Genomic DNA, 23,957 nt, shown 5'->3' with positions numbered 1-23,957 from the left:
TGGGGGGTGGCCCTGTTACTCTTGGCCCTGCCCACGCCTCGTCAGCCGCCCTCATGAGAGCTGCCGGCTCCCAGCCGGTCCCTGAGCTCCCCTGGGGTTTCCCCAGCTCAGGAAACCCCCCTGTATGCTTCGATCCCCTGCGCTGCTCTGGGACACACCTGCGCCAGAGCTGATCGCCTCTGCAAGTGACAGTCTTTCCTCTGGGCTAGCTCTCAAGTACATCTCCAAATGTTTTCTTGCAAGCCCAGTCTTTCCTTATGGTGCTGAACCACCCAGCTATGTCTCAAGGCTTTGCATCTATTTGGGAAAATTAATTTTGTTCAGTGACTGTGCATCATGCTAGAGATTGATGGGGGCCAAAACAAGCTTAGTGTCTGGGACAGTTGGTGTGTGGTTCATCAGTAAGAGAGGCATGACTGTCAGACTTGATTTCTTGGCTCAGAAAAACTAGAATTAAACCCCACTACAGAAGGAATAAGGCGTACACCAGGATGGCAATTCAAGACAAAAGGGAAAACAAAAGAAAGAAAATAGAGAAGAATGGAGAAATGAAGAGGTATTAACTTGAACAAACGATAACACTTCATTAAGTGTTAACTTTCTATTCAGTTCAGGCTTTAGTGATGACTTTGGAAAGGCCCAAATGTCCTGGAAATGACCAACAAAGGCAGCTCTCTTCATTTAAATACCCGACTGGCAGAAGTCCCATGCCAGCTGATGTCTGTCCCTACCGACACCCATGCAGAGTTTATACCCTTCCACATCTGACTCCTGGTACACCAGGAGGACCTGTTTGTTTGAACTAGTCTTTGAACAGTTGTATAGGCAGGTTCATTGAGGATAGTCAAAGAAAGGACTTTGTACTTAAACATTTTGACAATGCCTGAGTGACAAAAATGTGTTCGAGTTCTACTTAATAGTTTATTCATACTCTGAACATGGATAGATTTCAGGTTTTTCCATACAGGGAAAAATACAGTTTTCTCTCAGCATCATTCAGGGGTTAAGTACAGAGTGTGCATATTCTTCACACGACTCAACTGAGCAACAGGCAGGCTTTGTACATAGGATTGGTTTTCCTTCCTATAACACACTGAATATCCTTAACACAGAGGAAAATGTCTAAGTGTATTTACTGTTCATATTTCAGTGACTCTGTACAACTGCTCTTATGGACGAAGCGACTGCAGTTTATGCCTCGCGGCCCATCGCGACTATAAGTGTGTCTGGTGTGAAGAGGATGGCAAGCCCAGCAAGTGCGTTTATGAAAAACTGTGTCACGCTCCTCCGACTGACACATGTCCTCATCCAGAAATCACTCGTGTAAGATTGCTTTTTTCTCTCCCCACCAGTGTATTATTTTTCAGGAGAAAGCATCCAAGCAAGCTCATACTGAAAGGCAGTTTTTTTCCTAGGGTATTAAGTAAGCCTCTGAAATAGCTGCAAGGAAATAATGCCAGTAGTGATGTGATGTGAGAGATTTGTAAAGACTCAAAATAAGAGACTGAATGGAGTCTTTGAGACTCCTTGTTTTTCAAGCCTTGTCCTCACTGTGCCAGAAGCCAGGCTAGCAGTGTATGCTTAAACATGGGACTTGATTCTTGGGAATTAGCGTGGATTTTTTTCTCTCCTCAAGTCCTTTCTACCTGAAATAAGTCTATAAGAGAGGTTCACTGCTCCTGGAACTCCAAGCACTTAGCAGGCTCATTAAGAGGCTGCAAACTAGACTTTTAAATGTCTACTTAAAAACTTAACTCCCCTTTTAATAAGGGAGCAGGTTGTTTGTGCGTCACAATGTGTTTTCCAGGTGTCAGTGATATTTTCCAGTCCACACCAGAATCAAACCCAAGGCTGTAGAAGTTGAATGTAAGAAGTCAGAGAGGCCAAATGTGCACCCCTGACTTACCCTGCGGTTGGAGCATTCACACAGGGCGAGGGAAGAATTTTGTCTACCTTGGTGGATCAGTAGCCAAAGCAAGAAGTGATAAAGCCTTGTCCTTTTCAGCAACAAGCCAAATGCCGTTTTTCTGGGCATAACTGTCAAGAAGAGAGTGATACGTACTTCCACTGGGCAAATCTAAATTGCTGCCACAGTGGTATCAGTACTTTGAAACTCAGGCACACCGCTTGATGAGAACATATCCCAAGCTATGACAAAATGCGGTAACTGTATGACAGATGTTGAGTCTCGTAACAGGGATGTTTCACTCAATAGGAACTGTTTAATTCTGAAACCTGTGGCTCAAACTGGTAGAGGTGCTGAATCCCCTGAGGCTGCGCAGTTAGAGGTGCAGTGTGGGTACAGGCAGACCAGCAGCACGCTCGATGAGGTTGGCCATGATGGTGTATCTGAGAAGAAATGGCAGGTAAACAGTTGAAGTCTGCCAAGGAAGGCAAATACCCTGAAATCTTGACAGAAAGTGTGGAGAAGAATACTTGTGTGATAGCTGTGCCCAGATGAAGATGATTTGAGTAGGAAGGAAAAGAAAAATTAAGAAAAATAAAAGTGTTTTCATCTGGGATACTGTTTGTACGTGATTGTGAATTAAATACTAAATACTAAAATATTAGGTTTTTTCAAAACTTTTGTTAGCTTCAGATTTGAAAAAATAATTGGAAACATCTGCACAAACCGTTGAGTCATTTTTCAGCTAGTTTATTTATGGGTTGTGTGCAAAGGGATGGCCAGCGGGCAGAAGTTTTAGGAAGTTGAACCAGTGGGAAGGCAGAGCAAGTGATTCTGGAGCTTGGCTGCAGCAGGCAGCAGCAGCCATATGTCTGTGCTCAGACTTGCTTAGATCTAAGAAACTCTGATTTTGATGGAGCAGACATTAAAGTCCAGACTTTCAGAAGCTGTATTTGTTTGGCTTCCAATTACTGCATTTGGGGCTGTGCAACCTCCCTCTTCTTGATGGTAAACTTGCAGCCCTCCAAAGCTGAAGACCTGAAAAGGTCTTGCTGAAGGTGCTCCAAATATTACATAGGAAAGCAGGTTAGTCTCCCAGCAAATATTCAGAATTCAAGTGCCTGTTCAGGACATATTTCAACCTGAGAAGTCCATTGCAACTGCAGGATTTTCTCAGTCCTCATTTTAATTGCAAATTATTTAATTAGCATCAGCCCATGTACTGCAGCATCCTACCATTTGATGCAGTAAGGAAGATCAGGGGACTAGAGGAACTTTTGAAGACGCTATGTGGGGCAGCACTGTGTGTTAGGAAGGTGGACTGTTCTGATGTGAACCTAAAGGGAGAAAATCATGGCAAAAAAATGCTGGAAAAGTTCCGTGGAATGATTGTGAGAGGAGTCCGATCCATTTGTTTTTCAAAATCACAGCGCTTTAGTGGAGGAAGCAAACTTAAAACAGAGTAAACACCAGGCAAGAGTTTTGTACATAAGTCTGCCACAGGAGACAAAATCTGCAGCTGATGAATACTGGTTCTGAGCTAGCAAATGATTAATTAACATTAAAAAGTTACATAGTGTGTTTTTGTGGGGGTCCTACAAGAAACATCTTTTGCATTTCAAGTACAGGTAAGTCAAAGTAGCTTTAAATAATATGGAAGAGCAACATGGTCACTGCAGTATTTAATTTTGCTTTATTTTTTTACTTTCCCTCACACAAACACAGATTGAGCCAAAAACTGGACCACTAAGTGGTGGAATTCTTTTGACCATAATGGGATCTAATTTGGGAATAAAAGCAGAAGATGTAAACAATATAACAGTGGCAGACAAGGAATGTCTTTTCAAAGAGGAATTCTACTCTGTTTCCACAAGGTAATAGCTGGATATTTTTTACAAGATTTTAGAAGAAAAAAGGAACTTCTGTGCATTTTCAGAAGATGATCTTCCTATGGTTGTAAAAGATTATCAATATAAGAAAGAACTAGTGCGATATACCTGCAATATTTCATAGTAACATGTCTAAGTCTTTATTTAAAATCGTTATAGATTCTAATACAGCAACAAATTTACAATAGCGTACTACTATCCTGCTTCTGACTGAATATTTTTTCCTTATTTGTTTGAAAAGCTTTCATAAACGATTACTGCAGGTATCTCAAGATTATTTTATTTGTTTTTAAATCAAAGACATTGTAGGTGTGCATCTAGTCATTAAAACCTTTGCTAAATCTGAACCACAGTGCAGCCAAGCATACAAGATTTATGGGAAAGTAGGCAAAGCAAGAGGAAGCTTAAATCTTTTTGTTTTAGTACAGCCACAAAGGTTCTTTCCTGGGGGCAGGGAGGGAGCCCAGAGTTTTGGTTTAGCTGTAGATGACTAAGTTTCATCGCAAAGCCAACAAGTCCATGGATGTTGAATTGCCTACGCAGGTTGGTAGATGTTTTGTGGATTACTTGTCACACTCTTAAGCAGTGCCAAAACTTAAAACAAAGTGCCTAAATTCTTCTAGGTATCTAGGTGTTTACTACAGATTATATCAAGCATCTAATTTCAAGAGGGAAATACCCTTTTGATATTAGCTGATAAAAAGCATAGCATGATGGTTCAGTAGTAATATTAAGAGTAATGACATTTTAAGCAGTGTGATTTTTCTTTCATTCACTTTTGATATTTAAAGCTGCCGTTGAAACCTTGGCTTTCTTTCCCTTCAGTTAATATAAAGTGCAATACAGTAACTTTTTGCTATTTCTGTGGCATGTTTTGAAAGGGATTTTGAAGATACCAAAGTGATTTTTATAGCTTTTGAAAAATGTTTAGCTTTAGTCAGTTTGTGGATCAGGCATTTAGAAGCTTCCCAGGCCCCTAGGACTTAAGAATGTATGTATAGCTGTATATCTCTTACTGCTTCCCAAATCCATTGCCCTCATTCATGCGTTTACATGTGCATCACCATCCACAAAATTCCTAAGTCTTTTACAGTCATCTTTTCCCATTCCCTATTTTCAGTGTTTGCAAAAGCTGCACTGAATTGCCTTACAAGAATTTCCCCAGCCTCTTGGCTTTTTCTAAAGCTTTTTGATATTTTTAAATACATGGAAAGGAGCCAGAACTGAGATGACTGGTTCCTTGTATCATAGCAACATTACTGGTTTCCTAAGCTCTGCCAGTCTGGTAATGGGTGAGAACAAATGCAACTTGCATAATGTCATTTATCAACAAATTAGGGGGTTTTGAAAGATGTTCTCCATTAGGGAAGCCTTGAAAAAGAAGTTATTGAAAATCTCCAAATAGGTATCTATAATTTTCTGTCTTTATCTTCCTCCATTCTTTTGTTTTATTATTACCTTCTTTTATTTAATTTAATTTAAAAAAAGAAAAAAGTGCCTAGTCTTGCTCCCGTATCCTTCTGCAGTGAAAAGCTAGTGATTTTTAGGAGACAGTCGCTCCCATGGGCAGGAGAGCGGCAAGATATAAGGCACTTAAGGCTGCTTTCTGGCTCTGTGGTGGTTTAATTGCTGGCCTTGGAGAAGTCATGTTCTCATTCTTTGTAGTTTTCCATTTGTAACGTGGGGGAAGGGAGGCAATGCCAACGCTGGGGAGGGGAGGGAACTTTTCTCAATTAAAATCCCTGATAACCACACTATGGCGTTTACCCCACACACGCACCCCGGCCCCGGCCCCCGACTGCTTTCCCTAGCTTGACATATGGTAGAAATTCCTCCAAAGGCACCATTTCCTGTTTCTGCCTGACAAGAAGATACAACTTCCAAGAATACAGTGGAGAGATGATGAGGAACAGACTCAGGCAGCCGTACACATGCCAGGACATGCAAGAATTTAGAGAATTTTGTCCATTTGCCAGTACCCAGGCAGAAAAGTCTGGAGTGATCTGCAGAGGGACTTAACAATCCTTTTATTATAAGTCCCAATTTAAGTACATTATACCCAGTAATTTGGGGTTGTTGGGGTTTTTTTTCTATTTTGGGGGGGTGGGGGGGGTTAAGCAGTCATGCACTGCTTAAGGAAGAATAGCAATAATCCCAGAGTGAAAGAGTGAAGGAAATGAGCAGTGATCCTCGGGGTGTGTCCTATATGAAACTGCCTGCCTGTGCAGGCTGCAAACATTGTATACCTCCTTATCTAACTGTATTATCAGCTCTCCATTAAGCATTTGTCCCAGTTTTCAAGTGTGTCGAATCCTTATTGCATTTTCATGCTTATATTCTGTGGATCACCTGTTTGAAATAAAAATTTAAACATCCGTGCTATCACTCAGCAGCAGTGTTAGTTAAGGCAGTGTTTTCTCGGCCAGTATTCCTCGACCTCTGATTTTGCCTGGGTTATCTGAGGATTTATTTTCAGAGAACAGTAATTCTAAAGGGATTTTGATCGTAGGTGTGAAAATACAGTATTTTAAAGCTGAAAGATAGCAGGATGCACAACAAAAGTACCAGCAGCTAAACCACACAAAGTTATAAGATAGCTGACGGTCTGATTCTTACATCAAGGCGGGGGCGCGTCCTTTGTTTGTTTAACATCACCTGGTCCAGTGAAAACCTTGTGTAGGATTGAAGAGATTCATCTCTCATTTCTGGGCTGAATTTAAGTCTTCTGTAGAAAGCACCTCTACTAGCTGACTGCTAATTAGTTACTGTGTACAGTGCTTAGGTTTCAGTTTTACCTACCTTTAGATAGAAGATTAAACTATTCTTGGGTGTTTTTGCTGGGAATCTGAGGCAACATTCAAGTACCTTGTGTAGGATAAAGCGAAGTTAGTGCTTTTGCTGACAGTGTGTGTGGTAGCTTACATACATTGCATTGGTATTGCAGCTGTTACTTCTGACAGATAAACTTACATTCTTTCTTGCTAGGATTGTATGTCAAGTTGGACCAATGAATGAACCAAAACAAGGTCAAATTGAAGTTAACATCAATGGAAAATTAGGTAAATCGCCAAGTGAAGTGCTGTTTACATACCAGGTAAGTGCATTTTTTTGAGAGACCTGTTTTATACCTTGTGCATGACTTAAGTTAGAAGTTTACCTGTTAAGCACAGTCACTTGTGTTTGCCTTACAAACTTTGTTTCATCAATAGCACTGTCATTCAAGTATGTTAGAAAACACTTAACTCGAGCATTTCTTTATACAAAGGGTGTACCAAAAATCTATTCTGATCAATAGAACCAGGGTCTCAAAATAGGATGATGTTGTTTGCAATTCAAGTTAAAAAGATGTGGTAGAAAAGAAACTGTAATAAAATTATTCAGTAGTGACACAATATCTCTTAAGTGTCACTATTGAATATAAAAAATCAGCACTGCAAAATGTTAGGTATTCTTTAGACGCACAGTTGGTGCACTATTTTAATCACTGTGTTTAGTCTAGCCAGTGTTCTTAATTACAAGAATGGATGCAGAGCAGCTGAAGAATAAGTAATGAAGGTACATTAATTTTTTAATAATTTATTTCATTCAAAAATATGGCATGCAGAGCCACAGACGACATGATGTGTGTTCATATTGCACATGTGCTTTGTTTTCAGTGTCACTATGAAGGAGAATTCCGTTTGTGTCTTAATTGCTTTACCCTAAATGTGGCCCTAGGTTATAGCTGGTCTAGCCTGTGGTTTTAGCAGCAAGTAGCTTTATCTGTATCTATGAGGTCTTCAAAATTTATAAGAGCCTGTGATAGTTGAGAGGTTTAAATGATCTCTGTCCTCATATTGATACTTAAAATTACACCTATAAACTGTAAATCTATAAAACATAAAGGGTTTTATTTTATTTTCTCCCTTATTTAAACTTCTGTCTCGATAATTCTTGATATCTTCTGAGAAGGAAAGGAAAGGAGTCGGCAGTAAGAGGTGGAATAAGTCAAGAATGACATTCAACTGAGAAGAGGATATTCCTGTTTTCACAAAACAAGCTAGAAGTGTTTTCTCCATAATTTCCAAGCAAATACCCCCTCTTCCTGGTGATATCTCTGCAAAAACACTCTTTTTGCTTGAAAATGTCCTCTGTTCCTTTGTGGAAACGTAGGTTATAATTAAGTGTTTCTTCGTCGATCTCATTTGTCTTAACCAGAGAAGAAGGACATAATCTCCCATGTTTATGTGTTTGTAGTCTCTGGGACAGAGGCTATGACAGTAAACCCTACATGAGATGAGATTTTGACATGAACCTGTTGTGTGGGGTATGTTTTACACCAGTTGTCCTGTGCTTCTCCTGTGTGTAAAGATTCTCCCGTGGTTTGCATGAAAACCACATGAAGAAGTTATGGAGTGTGTTGAAATGTAATCTGAAGCCCCCATGTAGGCTTCGAAGCCTACCTGTGAACTTGTTCTGGTGTGATTCCCTGCTCAGCCCATCTGGGAGGTGAGATAAGCAGCCACCGCTTTTGGCTACTTGAGGGAAAGATTCTTGATCACCCGTCAGTGAGGCGCGAGGAGAAACCGCCATGCACAGGCATGATCCAAGTGGAGGTTTTCCTGCAAGTCCAAGACTTCCTCTGGGCTGATCTCTGCCTGCATTGAGGTTACTGACATATCAGATACCTAAGCGAACTGCCGATAAAGAGCATTTTTACTTACTGCAAAAATCTTTCCATAGGGATTCTATTTACAAAATGCAAAGCAATGGCAAGTAATACAGTTCATGCCTTAGAACTAGTGAAATTGGTTTCTAGTTTCATTTCTCTCTGTTCCATGAGAAAATGAAGCCAACTGTGGACTGCAGTAGGATTAAAGTCAGTATAGGGGCATCACATTCACACACACCTCTACAAGAGTGACACGAGCACTTTTGGCATGAGAACAAAAAATCAGAGCAGACAATTGCATCAGTTGATGTTGTCTTAAAAGCTACAGTCTTGTTTCACTGCTGTTTTCAGGCAGTTCTTTGGTAACTTCTTTCAGCAGACATGCAAAATCTGTGCTTTGTTTAAAACGTCTTCTATTCAGTATATACAAAGGAAAGAAAATACTCTTCTTTCCAAGAGCCTTCCTAAAATAAAATTTCTATTATGTATTTCCCTCCTCCTGCTGGTAATTATCACTGGTTTTACTGCGTGCTCTGATCACCTGAAGCACAATAGTTTCAGCTTTAGCGGTGACCACTCTAATTGCGGTGTGTGGTGGCACAGGGCAGAAGTGCAGAAGCAGTGCACAAGGAGACAATGCAGCCGTTCAGCCCGGTGTGTCTATGTATACCGGAGGTGTCACCATACTCCCCAGAGTCTCAGCCTCACTTGACTAGTGTCTACCACCAAAAGCACATAGTCAGTTATCAAGTAGATTGGATATAAGGAAGAACTTTTTTATGATGAGGGTGGTGAGACACTGGAACGGGTTGCCCAGAGAAATTGTGGCTGCCCCATCATTGGAAGTGTTCAAGGTCAGGTTGGACAGAGCTTTGAGCAACCTGATCTAGTGAAAGATGTCCCTGCCCATGGCAGGGGGGTTGAACTAGATGATCTTTGAAGGTCCCTTCCAACCCAAACCATTCTATGATTCTATAAGGACTACTACATTTGGCTCTTGTTGATACCCAGTCTGAACAGTGAGATGTGTTTTTAAAGCTGCATTGATGAGGATCAACAGTCAGCAGAACTTGGGGCTCAGACTCGTGCTTCTGCCCCGTTTGCCAGCACAGCACAATTTCTGAGCCGAGGAACGCGTGAGACCTCAATTAAATGGGTCAAAAATCCAGTTAAAAGGGAAGCCATGGTTTCTATTTAAAATTATTTCTGAACTAAAATGCCCTGGTCCACAGGAGTCTGTGCTGTGCAGTAAACACATTGTCTATATTTGCTGCATAACAGGGGAAGAAAGCTCTATTTCTTCCTACCCATCACAATTTCTCTATCCAACCTGAGTGCTGTTCAAGTCCAGCCATTCCAGTGAAATTAAATTCTGGTAACCCAGTCCTCCTCTACTGACATTTCTGTTGTTTTTCTATAGGCAGGATCAGGCAATAACCGTTCTCCTGTTTAGTGAAATAGAAATGAAGTGATGCTAATTTTTAATATCCAGCTATGCGGTACATCTGGAGCACTGACAGCTCGGCTGGTCTCTAAGCAGGTGGAGCAGTAACACGGCTAAAGGCCAGTCCTGCTTTTTCATTTGTTGTTAACTTTATCTGATTTGCTTGTTACTATGACAGTGAGAAGCAGTATCAAAGGAAGGAGTTAAGCTTTTTCTAGGTATATGGCCAGATTTGCTGATCCCATACAAGCATGATTCCTTTCTCAGAATACCTCATCTTCAGACTCAAGTCACCAGAACGAGAGCTTGCAGCTGGTTCTGGGATCTCCAGCATCTGTTTGCAAGAGCAATTCTGTGAGTTTTAGGCTGTGCAGGTTAAAAAGACTATATGGTTTCAGAAAGCTCAAATAAATGTAAGATGGTGAAATTAAAGGTAGAACTTTGCAAAAGTGTAATACATTTCTGAGGTGCTGAAGGTAGTTTACGGACTGGCTTAGAAATGATGACTTTTAGTAAATCAACGAGTCTATTTACCTAAATAAGATAAGATGAATAACCAAAAAGAGGAAGAAGGGGGGATAAATTAGAGTGATCTGAAAACAAACATGAACATTACTATTCACCATACTAGAAGTTTGAATGTGAACCTGAACAGCACAGTTACATTTAACAAGGTGCACTCTTCCACCTTAATCTACTCTCAACTTGACAGTTTCCTCTTCCCTCCATCCATCCTCTGCTTTCCTTCTTGATGTTTGAAGCAGTTGCCCTGGGAGCTTTCACCAGTGCAGTGTCATTAGTGCCACAAGGCTTTTGTGGAGGGTTTTAGCTCATTCCTTGATTTTTCTCCCTAAGTCTTTGCCTCAACACATGCATTTTACACTGTAGTTGGGGGTTTTGGGTGGGTTTTTGCAGGGGGGTGTTACATGCTTGTTGCCATTACTATTGATGCTGATAAACCACACATCCACAGGAGTCTGGAATTGCTTCCAGAGGAGCTTATTTTATTCTTGAGTCCTGGAGCACGTCTTGTTTGTGTGTCAGCCTGCATAGGGACCAGGAGAACTCCTGGGAAGCTGAGAGTTTTAGCAAAGTTGGCCCTTCTTCATGTGGGTATTGTTAAACTTAATTCTCTATCATCTGAGCTATGCACTTAAATACATGTCCCACCGTCCAGTGCTTGTGGTTCTGCTTGAAAGCTGCCAGTGAACACTGTCTGTATGATAATGCACACTCTCCAGCCATGTGTGCTTCCATTTCTCCATCAAACCTGTCAGCAACACTCTGTGGTCTTTTCAGAAAATCATGTGATGTCTGCCTCACAATAAAAAGATGCTGCCTGCAGTCCAAAAAATTAGTTGTTTAAAATATCAGCCCTTTGCGTAAGCATCCCATCCACAGCAGACAGCACGCAACGTGCATTGCCAGGCAAATGCTCTGCCTGGGCACCTGGAGTGGCTGGAAGCGTTTGATCAGCTCACATGGTGTGAGGTTTGGACAAAGCAGCCCCAGAAAGGCAGGACTCAGCTCACTTCTCTGCTGTTGCAGAAATAACCCAGGAACTGAAACCTGGCTGGTGTTGTGGATGCTGTGACGAGGCGAGCTGGTGGGTCAGGTCAGCCACTGCGGTGAACACCAGGCTGCCAAGAGTGCACAATGGAAATTCTCTAGTTGAATATCCTGTGAGTGGGTGGCTTGTCTGAAGAAACAAGAAGCAGGCTCCCTTGAGTCTGAGAAAGGAGGGAAGTGGAGGGGGAAAGAGCAGTTCCTAATGACTTGCGTACCCCGTTCAGAAGCTTAATATAGCTCCTGCGTTACCTTTATAGTCCATGAAATGACATTTTGACCTCCAAGAAGGTGGCCGGTGTCTACAGCACTTCATGGGCTGTGCCTTTAATGCCTTTAATTTTTGTGTGCGTTACATGCAAGGCTTGGCAAAATAATTTGGCTTTCAGCATGGGGCAGATAATTTTGGTAACAAATTAGTTGTTTTACAGACCTGCTTCAAGAGCCAGAACTTACTGCAGCTGGGACCAGGATGAGGAAAGGGAAAGGTTATTTGTGGAGGAAAGGATGGATGAGAGAAATGCAGAGCAATAATGTGCTCTGTACATTTGTGAAAATCTTATCCACGTGTGTGTGCACTGTCATCATCCTTGACACAGCATCCCTGTGCTCTGCTTGTGTGGAAGCACAAGAGCCCATTCCTACTTGTGAAGATGTGCACTTGCATCAAAGGCAAACGCCCGACTGGAGGTCACTGCCTACAGGAGCTGGCAGAAGGGAGCTTAGGTGGCTTTGCCATTTGCTGCCCATCACGTCCATTTGAACACATCCATCTGTTGCTGGCTTCCCCTTGTGCTGCAGCTGGCATCTCTCACGGCATCACGGGGATATACTCTGCCACCATCCTCTTTTCCCTCTCCAGTTGTCTCTCTGCTTGTGGTCTGGCACAGTTGCGTTTTCTCCAGCATCCCCCTCTGAAGCATAGGCTTCATGCCAAGGTTTCTTTGCATCTCCGTTCGGCTCCCCTCCTCTGTTGCCTTCCAACTGTTCCTGAATTTCTGGCCCCTCGTGTGATTCACCAGTAGCCTCCTTGGTGGCTGGTTGTTTTTCTCTCTGATTTTCTGCATTAGTGAAGGATAAAGGGTAACCACTTTTATGTTGGTGGTGTAGTTCTTGGGCTAGAAACTGACTACCACAGATTAATATTATAGTAGATAGTATCCCTATTTACAGAGTCATGCCCAGGAATATAAAAAGTTGAGGATATGCTTGGTGACAGATGAGTGGAAAAGTAGAGAAATGAAAAAAGAAGACATGCAGAACCTAGGTGGTGCTCCCCAGGAGCGCACTCCTCTTGTTCTTGAATACTGTGCAAGGGACCAGAAGTGAGTTAGCTGGACATGACGGTGTAAACCACGAAAGCTGCAAAGCAAACAAACTGAATGAAAAAGAACATGAATCAGCCTGGCAAATCAGATCCCAAATGCAAGTCGGGTGAGTGAAAAAGAGGCTGGGGGAATGGTTCTCTTTTGCACCTGCATATCTTTAATGGGAAAATTGCAAAGAAGCTGGATAAAAAAAGAAAAGGAGAATAGCAGTAACCCCACTGTTAGCCAGGTAAAAGCTGTGCTTTGATTTGACACCAGCAGACCATAGATATCTAAAATGCTGGGAGCTCTCTGAAAGAATTTTCAGCCTGTAAAAGGTATCTTTTACTAAAATTGTAATCAGAAACCTGAAGAAATAAGAGATCACCATCCTAACTGTGCAAAAAGACTGCAAGTCATAAAATATTAAAGATTTAAAAGTTCATTCTAGATTAATAAACAGGATAAAAAAATGTAAGAGCTGAAATGCGAATGCTCAGAGGGTCTGCAGGAGCTGTGTAAGAGCAGCAGTCACGTACATTGCTAATAAGTAAGTTCACGTCTGAATGTGATTATAAGTGGAACAGGCATGGAGATAATTTACCCTCTAGAATGCAGAAAGCATGAAACTACAATGAAAAATATATCAGCATTTCTGTGAACAGATTTGTAAGTAGGAGGCAAAGGATACAAACAGGGCAAGCAAAGGGAAGAATTCTGGCTGCGATGGGGAAAACAGGACACTGGAAAATGGCCTGAGTGTGAAGTCATCTACATACTTGGGCCAGTGCAAGCTGGTTTGCCAGTACTTTTTTTATTGCGGTACCTCTGTGCTGATGAAGCACAGAGCACCTGAGAGGACATACTGTTGCAAGACTATGACATTACTGTGAGGCGAAACCAAAAAACACAGTTTGTGAAGCTCAGGTTAGTCCCTGATGCAAAGATAAGGCAGTGGCACACAGGAATGCGAATGCCACGTAAGGGAATTCATTGGTATTACAAAGAGAATAAATGAATTTGCTACCAAACAAACTAGCACTATTTGAACGTTATGTACCATAAGCAATGTACAAGGACTTAGAAATTGCCATTGTCTCACTGTTTCAACTTGGAGCAGATAACCACTGCTTTCAGGTAAACCGTGTCAACGGGATGGCGCACCAACCACAGTCATAAAACAGAAGAGGTAACCTATTCGTAGCATTATTATCCTTCCAGCAAAGCTGCCTAATGGTTATCAAAGCGCTGGGAAAGCTGCTTATCAGTTCAGGAGTACTAACCCAGCAGTCTGGTACAACATGGGAAAGTTGGGTTGCAGGTGGACTTTGAGATGTCTAGCTCAACATTATTACACCTAAGTAGGATTTAAGGAAGGTTTGTATGTACGATATGTAAAATGCTCATATTTCCCATGACTGACAAGCTACAATCTGCTCAGACCTACAAGCAAGAAATCCTGTCGAGATCAAATTATTTCTTCAGGATAAACCATGCAGTAGGGAGCAAGTTACACCTGTTGACAAGTTGGACTATATGATCATTGTAGGTCCCTTCCAACTGAACTATTCTAATGTATTTTATTCTGAATAGCATAGCTGTGGATGTGCATACCTTTTACCAAAACTGCAAATCCACTTCCTACAAACACAGGGCATGATCATGAGAGTGTAAGGCGGTGGGAAGTCCCGGCAGTGGGAAGTCCCTCTGCTGGGAGATGGCTTACCAGACTCGGCAAGAAACAGGCCACTGAACAACTGACAGACATTGGAACAGGCGTTTTTAAACTAGGCTATCAAAAAACCCACATAACGAGGTAACCTGTTATTGCAGAAAATACTTATGCTCAAACATTAAACTACCTGGAAGACATGAACAATACTTTCCCAGTGACAAACGAAGTATAGACCTGAAAGAACATTCCTCCATTTCAAGCAAAATAAGAAAAAGACTGAAATATGTATGAATTATGATTTTCTACACTTCAAGGAATTATAAAACAAGGGTTAAATTAGTGTTTGCAGGGTTGTTTAAACTTTACTGTGTCCATAAGAAATGAAGTATTGCCAAGTCCTCACAAGGGCTGACATTTTCCAGAAGAATTATTACAAGACTGCTACAAATTCCATATAGGACACATAATCAAATGTTCTGCTTAACATCATAATTGCACTGAGCACACTGCGGTGTGATGTTATACAAAGTGTGACTTCCCCGGGCACCTTCTGACTGAGCCAACAAAGATCCCGAGGTGCAGAGGGCTGAAAATGAAAGCGGGGTATTTATTATGATGGCAGGCATACTTCTGATTCAGAGACTGAAATGAGAAAAGGGCAGAAACAAGGAGAGAAGAAATCCTTGAGGGGATTTGGAAAAGGTGGCATCACTGTTTTCACAGCACTTGAGGTCCTAGGTTTATCAGTGTTGTTTGTAATGGTTGAACATTCAGTGTTGCTCGGGGTTGAGTCCAAATTGAAAGGGGTTGCCTCTTGGTAAAAGCAGCATTTTTATTATCCCTCAAACAAGGTTTGCAGTGAAGGATTTACCCTTTGCCCCTCGTTTTCCTCTGCAAGGAGAAGGAATCTCATGCAGGGCTGTGGTAAGCAATGTAGAGCTGTGGGTTAGGTGCAGCTTTGCTAGACTGCATAAGATAAGACTCTGTAAGATGAGACTAGACCTGGCAGCTTCCAAGGGTCTGAACCTCTCAGTCCCACTGGTGAGTGCCATGTCAGCCGTGGGAAGGGGCTACCTTCTCCTTAGGTAACACGATTCTTGTTGAAAGCTTGTACCACCACTGATGGTACTTTTTCAAATTATCTTGGCATTCAGTGAAATATCGTTTTCATGCTGATCCTATCTACCTAATTGCATTTTTGAAAAATGTTTTCTGGTTGAGCATTTGGATGACCCAATTTTTTTTTCTTTATTGGTACTCTTAAGACCGCCAGGTGGGCCAGTGTAGCTTTGCTCTCTGAGCCATGCATGAATATTTTAGAAGACTGGTAAAACTTGCTTATAGCACATTGGTTTTGCAATAAAATGGTTATTACAATTGTTAAAATTCTTGATAATTTATTTTAACTACTTATTTTTCCTGGCAGGTCCTTAAGAGGAAGGGAAAGGGGGAAAATGTGAAACAGAAAATAGCAAGTTAAAATTAATCAAATCTTTTTCCTGACAAGTTTATGGTAACAAAGTGTTACTATACGATGCTTTGTCTTAGTAGTCATGCTGAATAATTCCTCTGCATACAGAGCACGGTTTAGTTTCTCCTTATTAGATCATCTTTATGAGGTGTCCACTTTATTTGGTCTCTGGAGAGCTCTTGGTATTTGCAAAATTACTTTAAATATGTTAAATATGAATACTTTGAATTAAGCTGTTTTAAAATAGTCCTTTGAGGAACTGCTGCAAGTCAGCGATTAAAGAGAAAATAAGGGTTAAACATACCTATTCTACCTCCTCCTTGGCTGCTACCTCTGTTAGCTTCCAGAGTGGTTCTTGGCCTCGGTTTTCCATTCAGCCTGAAGTGCAGCAGAGATGTGCCTACGCCGTGGTGTGGTTGCGCCATGGATGGGGTGAGATGTGGGTGGCGTGGTCTCCCATCCAGGGTAGCTGGGCTCTAACTTCCAGCAGAGTTGGAGTCTTGCTAAGAAAGAAAAACAGTTTCTGGGGAAAACAGAACAGATACTTGTTTTACTTCCCCCTTGCGGCTGTGTTATTCAGAGATAACTTTGCTATTTCGTTACCTACACATCCCTATTTCTAGGGAGGCAAATGTAGGCCACCACTAAAAGGTCCCCCACAGAAAATGGTGCTGAATGGTTCTGCTTCAAGTTCATGGCTCACTTGGTATTTACTGGTTGTTAGCAACAGAGCCAGCTGACGCCCTGCCAAAGTTACCCATCAAATAACCCAGCAGAGCTTTAACAGGGCAATTATTTCACATTTTTGCAGGAAGAAAGGAATATGGCTGTCTAGCAGAAATTCTTAGCGAGCTTCCTTTCATTTTTCATGCTGAGGTTACAGAGAACAGTGGTGTGTGATGCTTCAGAAACCTTTTCTTGTTCCTTTCCTTCCTATGTCTCTGCTTAAAGGCTTGGCTTTAAGTGGTTTCTTGTTCCTTTCCTTCCTAAGTCTGTCCTTAGAGGCTAGGCTTTCAGTGGAGGTAGTATTTAGGGAAAAGTCTATGAGTTTTAAATAGTTTTTCTGAGGTTCAGGGATAACAAATTTGTCCATACTGATTCTTTAGTGGTTCCTGGGGGATACTTTCATCAGAAAGCTATCCCAGGCATGTTATGCAGCTAATCATTCCTGTGGATTTTTACTGCGGATGATACAGAGGTCCAACATGCTTAACAATTTATAGCAATTAAGTCTTAATTTGAAGTTAATAAAAGGTATGGGTTTATGCCCATGTGGTAAGGTTGCACTTACAGTATTTGATACATTTTTGTAAACTATTTATTGACTGTGTATTTTATATACAATTTTGATTGTAATTTTTTTAGCAACAAAATTGTGCTACTAAAAAGCACAAATGAGTTTTTCTGTGAAGCGCATGTCTAGACTTGTGTTAATTTAAACTTCAAGTGTGATTTTTAAAACTGACCCCCTCAAACTTCTTATTTACCCTGGCGTGACTTATTTCAATTTAGCTTAAATCAGCAAGCAATTAAATCCAGAGAAGACTATGCACAGAGAGGGTTGTATAGACCTAAGTGAGCAAGTTTTAGTCAACTCTGTTCTATTGAATCAAGGCTCCTTTTTGCTTAAAAAATGCTTTAAAATGACTTTGAGTCACTTCCCTACATAAAATCTTGTAACCCGAGTGATGTATTAAATTAAAACTAAATCAAAGGTTAGCGCCTGAGAGCAGTCATACACTGCAGTGATGTACATCTTGACAAGTGAAGGGTTTACAAACAGATTTCTCTCAGGGAAGAAAAGCAATTGACACCCAATTAGTGTTAAAGCATATTCCTAAAGCTCAATGACTTGAGAGCAAATTATAGTTGTCATTGTGGATTTGTGAAGCGTGTTGAACAATGATGCATTCCTTCGGAGGGAAGTTGCTCAGACATGAAAGTATAAAACAAGCACAGCAAGTACGAGTTCTCTGCATTTCTATAATATCTGTGCTTCAATAAAACAAATTTGTAAAGTAACCATGAGGTCAATTGGATGCATTTTTACCCATTTCTTCTGCTTGTTAAAAACCTGTTGATGGCTCACCAAACTTTGAACCGGACTGTGTGGTACATCAGTCCCTGTCCTCCCTGCCATTCGTGGGCCCTTGGTTTTGTAGCTGTAGGCTGTCACAGAGATGGCAGTCTGTGCCCGAGCAAAATGACACGGGGGAAGGGTTTTTGCTGCATGACTGGTAAGGTGTGGGCTTGTTGCTCTCAGTTTCTGAGCAGGGCTTTTCCTCCTTAGAGTGGGAGATCAGTGGAGTGTGATGGTGATCAGGGAAACCCTCATCAACAAGGGAGGTTTTCAAACTTCTTTGCTCTTCCTTTATTTGCATACTCTTCATACGGAATAGCCCCAAGCCTGGACTTCATTATCAGTAAACCATTTTAGCAAGATTATGCAAGAGGAAGAGGAGAGAAGATGTCATTTACAAATACACATGAGATTGGGAAATAAGCTTATTGCTTATTTGACTCATTTAAGGAAAGCTTGTGTTTGAATATGGGTGAAGAAGCACAGTTATACATCAGAAAAGGAATTACCTATTCACAGCCACCCTAAGCTGTTGATCTGGTACGCTTTAGCAAATGCAGCGTCCCTCGTAGCAATGCCCCTGCCACACGCTTGGACCTGGCATCCTGTGGTGGTGCAGCTGGCTGCGTGGGACCACCTTGCTGCCTGCATGCACAACAGCTATCGTCCCGGTGCGAGGGCTGCGGCACGTCTGCCACCATCCTGGCAGCCCATGCCCCGCAGGCGTGGCCAGGCCATGGAGTCGGCAGGCAGCGCTCGCCTGGAGCCGGCTGGTAACCCATCTCATGCAGCTTGCATGGCTTCGGTCATCCTCTTGATTCAGCAGCTTCAATGTTGTCCTGAATAAGGATGCTTTTCTCAGCTGGAAGCAGGGACTACTTAGAGATGAAGTAATTAAATCGCACTGTTCATGAAAAGCCCTCACTGTTAATTTACAGTATTTGTCATAGATCCTGGAATACAGTCACGGAAACAAAGACTGAATTGAGAACAAAAGGAGGGAACTTATTTGAGAAATTTAAATTTCCAACAAATTTCATAACAATTTCAAATATGTCTGCTTGTTTGAATTGATTTTAAGAATCCTCTCCAAGGTTCTAGGTACCTAAGGAGAAGTTCAGCATTTTCTGATTTTCCTTCTTTGCAAGCTCATTGCTCAAGAAAGGGATAACAATTATACCGCAATTAAGAGCTTAAGAGAGAAATGGAATCTGAATATTCTTTCTGTTCAGTACCAGTTTTGGAAACCTTGCTCTGTCTCCTGTAGCTGACGCAGAATGTAGGAAGGGGTAAGGAAGGGTGAAGGTAGACTCATCCATAAGGAAGAGAGAAATCTTAAAATAAGTACGAAAACAGGAAATCCGAGAGGAAGCTCTCACAAACTTAATGGCAGCTAAGTCTACATGCTGCAAATAGGGAATTTAAATACATATAAAGCCTTGTAAAATACAGTATTGAAGAAACATAATTACATTCACATCATCTGTTACTTCTTCTTTTAGCATGAATAATGAAAGATTTTGGTTTATTTTAGAAGAATTGTCCATCATTATTTTAATTTTATTATTTTTCAGGTAGTGATATTAAACTTCTATTAGCTATTATACCAATTAATACTGCTGTAAATTTTATTTTAATTTTCTTAATTAGTTTGACCATCTTCTCTTTGCAGGAACCTCATCCTTCTGGAATAAGACCTGAAAGTGGTCCACAAGCGGGTGGAACCACACTTACCATCACTGGTACAAACCTGGCCACCGGTTCCAAGAAGGATGTTCGAGTTTCAGTCGGTAGCCAGCCTTGCAATGTGTACGTACCCTGAGTAATTAACAATACAGAGCTGTATCCTAACAAAGCACCAACCTTTTCTGGCCTTTAGAAATTACACAAATCCATTGTCTATCTCTTCATGACTCATCCCATGCAATGGAGCTCTGCACGTAACGTTCAAACAGAAACTCTCTCAGAGGCTCCAGCTGGAAGAGGCAGCTGTAAAAACAACCAGAGTGGGAGAAATCAGATATCCAAAAAAGTTTCCAGTTTCAGCTTTCTCTGCTTGACTGGCTGCTCCAAACCCACCCATGCTTTCACTCAGCATCTCAGTAGTTCCATATAAAATCTTAATCTTCTAGTGCCCCTCGGCTTGTTCCTCTTACTTCTTTTTCCTTTTATTAATTGCTGCTCTTCTTCCCCCCCCCAAAAAAATGAAATGACATGAAGTGTGCTGACATTGCTTTGTTCTTGTGTTTGCACACTATTCCTTTTCATATCCTGTATCTTTTTTAAAGATCCGAAGTGACCTGGAGAAAGAGTTGTCTCCTCTCATAACTACTCAGTGCCTAGCAGAAATAGAGCCCTTTTTTTGTTGCTTCTGGGGTACTACCATAAGGAATACAAATCACCATAATGTTAGTAACTGAAGATGTTTCCTCTTCTTTTTCTTCTCCAATCTAGCACTGAATTTGGAGACGAGATTGTTTGTATTACAGGACCTAATAGCAAGGTTGAAGGTGTTGAAGTCACAATGGACTATGGGGGCATGCCAATTAATGTACCAGGGCTGTTTTCATACAGTGAGAACCCTACTGTCACCAAGTTCCTGCCAGTAAATAGCTTTAGCAGGTAATAAAATGTTTGTCATAACTTCATTTACAATACAGTTAAAATATGTGTAATATGTAATAAACCTATTACATATAGAACTGTTTGAAATAAAAACTCCTTTACTCTAGCCATGCACACATTTAGATACAGAGTTTGTAATCTTTCTTAACCGCAGCTGATGTTTGAAAGTATGCTGTTTACCTCCAAACTTTAATTCCCACTTCAAAGGTAAATTCTGAAACCAGAAAAGGTAATGAGCTTCTTTTAAATGAAGGTATCTCAAAGAAAGAGATTTGAAGCATTTCACCATGATGTCAGACAACATGATCTTTGCGTTACTCACAAATCCTTGTCCTGTCTAAAGGAGAGATCATCATCTGAAAGTGATATAAAAGGTTTCTAACAGTTTTTCTGTTCAGCTTTTAATAAGTAAGCTGGAAAGAGAGGAAAGGTATAGCTTGTCATCTCATCATTATCCCATGAGGAAAAAAAGTGTCTCTTTAGGAAATCTAGATCAGGGTTCAATAAGGCTTTTAAAACATATGCTCTCTCCTGTGGTGGTACTCATCAACACCCCATCTGGTAGCTGCTCCTTCTGGAAAAAAGCTCATGTAGTATTAATTGTGAAACCAAAGAAACGTATGCCACTCTTATATTTGTAGCAAAATGGAAGATCGTCAGTATAAATGTCCTTGTAGCATACCTCTGGTTTTGAGAGTCATTCTGTGACCAACACAGGGACAAACTTGTGACCTTGACTCATGTTGGTCTCTGCTGTTCCCTAATATTCTGGTCTTTCTGCCTAGTGGGGTACAGTTGGCAGAGAGAGATCATGATGTTTCCACTTTCTTTCAATAAAAAGAAGTGTAAGATCATGACCTTACAAATAGGACATTAAAAATAAAATTGGCTGTGACTTCTCGTGGAGAAATGGGTACCTGCCTCCTTGAATATTGAGTAATCACTTACATAAAATAGGATTTGTTTTTCATATTTGCTTTTGTCTTTGGTTTGGGTGGTTTTGGGGCCTGAAGGGTTTTTTTGGTAGATCAATAGTGATTCACCCCAGGGAATTTAAAAGACTTCTTTTTTTCCTCTGTATAAACCAAAGCTTACTTTAATGGATTACTTTGAGGATTGCTATCCCTCTAAATCCATGTTACTTCGATGACTTTAATTCCCACTGGCAACTTGCATGCATTCTTCTTATGTGAATGCATTATTTTTTAAACAATGTGTTACAAATGAAAGGGAATAAAAAGCCAGGTCCCTACAGACCTGTGGAAAATACACTCTTACCTTTGTCTCTGCGTGTGTGGTAGGTGGAGTGATTTTAACAAAAACACTGGAGAAGTAAAGCACACAAAGATAGGCATCAATGAACAGCCACAAATACTGACAAAGTGATTTGTACTTTTTTATTCTTCAATGAGTTTGAAGTTGACATTGCTGCTTTTAAATGCTGTGGTCATCGATAGCTTTAACAGAAGTCCTTTATGTAGGATATCTAATTGTCATATGGGCATTAGGTAGCTGTTTTCAGTGGAAGCAGCAGCAGCGCAGGATAAAGCAGTCCATAGCTGTGGTAGTTTGCCAATGACTTGACTTCTTTTTTAATTCTGCCTTTCAGTGGAGGGAGAAATATTACAGTAACTGGAACCGGGTTTGAGCTGATCCAGAGTTTCTCGTTGGCTGTATATGCAGAACGTCCAGAAGCAGGGAAACTGAATCTCAAAAGGGTAATTTTCTTTCTTTCCCCGCAAAGGCATCACACTGGATGCATAATATATAATCTGTTCAAAAAATGCATTTAAGTTCGCCCACTGGACTTCACTGGGCTTGGAGTGGAATAAGGTTTGAACAGATTTCTGGGTCTGTTCAGGGTTTCCGTGGAAGAAACGCCTACTTCTACCATCTTGACTTACATTCACTTGTACCTTGCAGTCTTCTGCTTTAAAATTATTTTCATTCAGTATGAATAAGGATAGAAGAATTAAGCTTCGAGTGGTAAAGTGGATGTATTTCAGAATTTGAAAGTGTTTATTTTTTTCTTTATCTTTCTCCTTCTTCTCCCCCTGCAACCTTTAGAGATTTGCCTGAAACAGGACCCAAATCCAGACAATGCTGAGTACTCAGCTTTGCATAGTCAGTGCCTTTTATTTTCTCAGACCTCAATGAATCGAGTCTTCTTTTCTTTCTTGCTTCATGCATATTCCATCTATAGCACATTCACAAAAAGTTGTGAAAAATAATGTTAAAAAAACCCCAAACCAACCCTTCTTGCATCTCATGTTAAGAAGAACTGACATTACCAATAGTCTCAATTTCCCATTCTTCTAATGAAGATCACAATTTAATGCAATATTGAGGACGTAAAAGTGATCTTCCAGTAAGAACATTATAAGACTTTTTCTAAGGCTGGCTCTTCAATTTAAAACTTTCTTGTGATCCATATAGAGTTGGTAATGCGCATGTTTTGTATTATATGCATGATTCAACTTTTAGAGTATGCCAAAGCCAGCTGGATTTGGGTCCATCAGAACCCTATCCTTAAAGAATTTTAAGAGGAAAACCGCCTACATTTCTTAGGCCATAAACTGCAAGATGTAATTATCTTGATAACCGTAACTCCCAGGACAATATTAAAGTCTATTTAGCATAGTGTTTATTAACATTTCTTACCCCCCACCTCAGCACCTTCTCAGCACTTTAGCTTAAGTCAGCATTATGTGCAGCCCCCATTCTTGGTTAAGACTAGAAACTTTTCTAATCTTTTGGTTTGCTTCCAGTTATATGACAATATCAGAAATGTGGGGGAGAAGCTATCAAATGGCATTTTTCAAAGTGAGAAACTCAGGTGGTGATAGAAGAAATGTTGAGGGTTCTTATTAATGTTGTTGGCTGTGGTTGATGTTACTGAATGACTGAAGGAGTTTCTAGGATAAAAACATTTGTGTAATTGGGGATGGAGGACAGGCTGAGTTGTTACCTTGAGTAGCTGATTGACAATTGGTAAGTTTTTTTCTGAAATTTCACTTAGTAATTGTATTGAATTTCAGCGAGATATTTTACAATGTCAGTAGAAAAGAATCTACCTGAGATACTAATGGTACAGAAGATGATCTGGATTAAAGCTCCCATGTTAACTTCTTATATCTTAGAGCAATTTAATGATACCAGCCCAGTGTGGTCCAGAGCCACAGAATTTGGAGGCAATGGAAGCTGATCTGTAGTCTAAGGTTTTTCTGCAGGCAGCTGCTAGAACATAATGAATCAACAATTTATTCCCATCAACAAATTTTTTTCATTTTCTTTTCGCAAAATACCTCATACTATGTTATTTCTGCTGTATGGAGAGGATATA

General features: G+C 40.7%; 1 protein-coding gene across 1 annotated transcript in view; it reads left to right on the top strand.

Annotated features, from left to right (window-relative positions):
- Positions 1-23,957, top strand: part of PLXNB2 (plexin B2) — a 129,070-nt gene that overhangs the window by 74,148 nt on the left and 30,965 nt on the right. The window contains exons 13-18 of the mRNA XM_009332019.1: positions 1,151-1,323; positions 3,632-3,780; positions 6,781-6,889; positions 19,662-19,798; positions 20,444-20,611; positions 22,224-22,332. Coding sequence (XP_009330294.1) covers positions 1,151-1,323; positions 3,632-3,780; positions 6,781-6,889; positions 19,662-19,798; positions 20,444-20,611; positions 22,224-22,332 — 845 coding nt within the window. The remainder of the gene's footprint in view (positions 1-1,150; positions 1,324-3,631; positions 3,781-6,780; positions 6,890-19,661; positions 19,799-20,443; positions 20,612-22,223; positions 22,333-23,957) is intronic.

Source organism: Pygoscelis adeliae, unplaced genomic scaffold (assembly GCF_000699105.1).
Source record: "Pygoscelis adeliae isolate BGI_AS28 unplaced genomic scaffold, ASM69910v1 Scaffold49, whole genome shotgun sequence".
Taxonomy (NCBI): domain Eukaryota; kingdom Metazoa; phylum Chordata; class Aves; order Sphenisciformes; family Spheniscidae; genus Pygoscelis; species Pygoscelis adeliae.
Note: the sequence above shows the minus strand (reverse complement) of the source record. Positions and strands in the feature narration are given on the sequence as shown.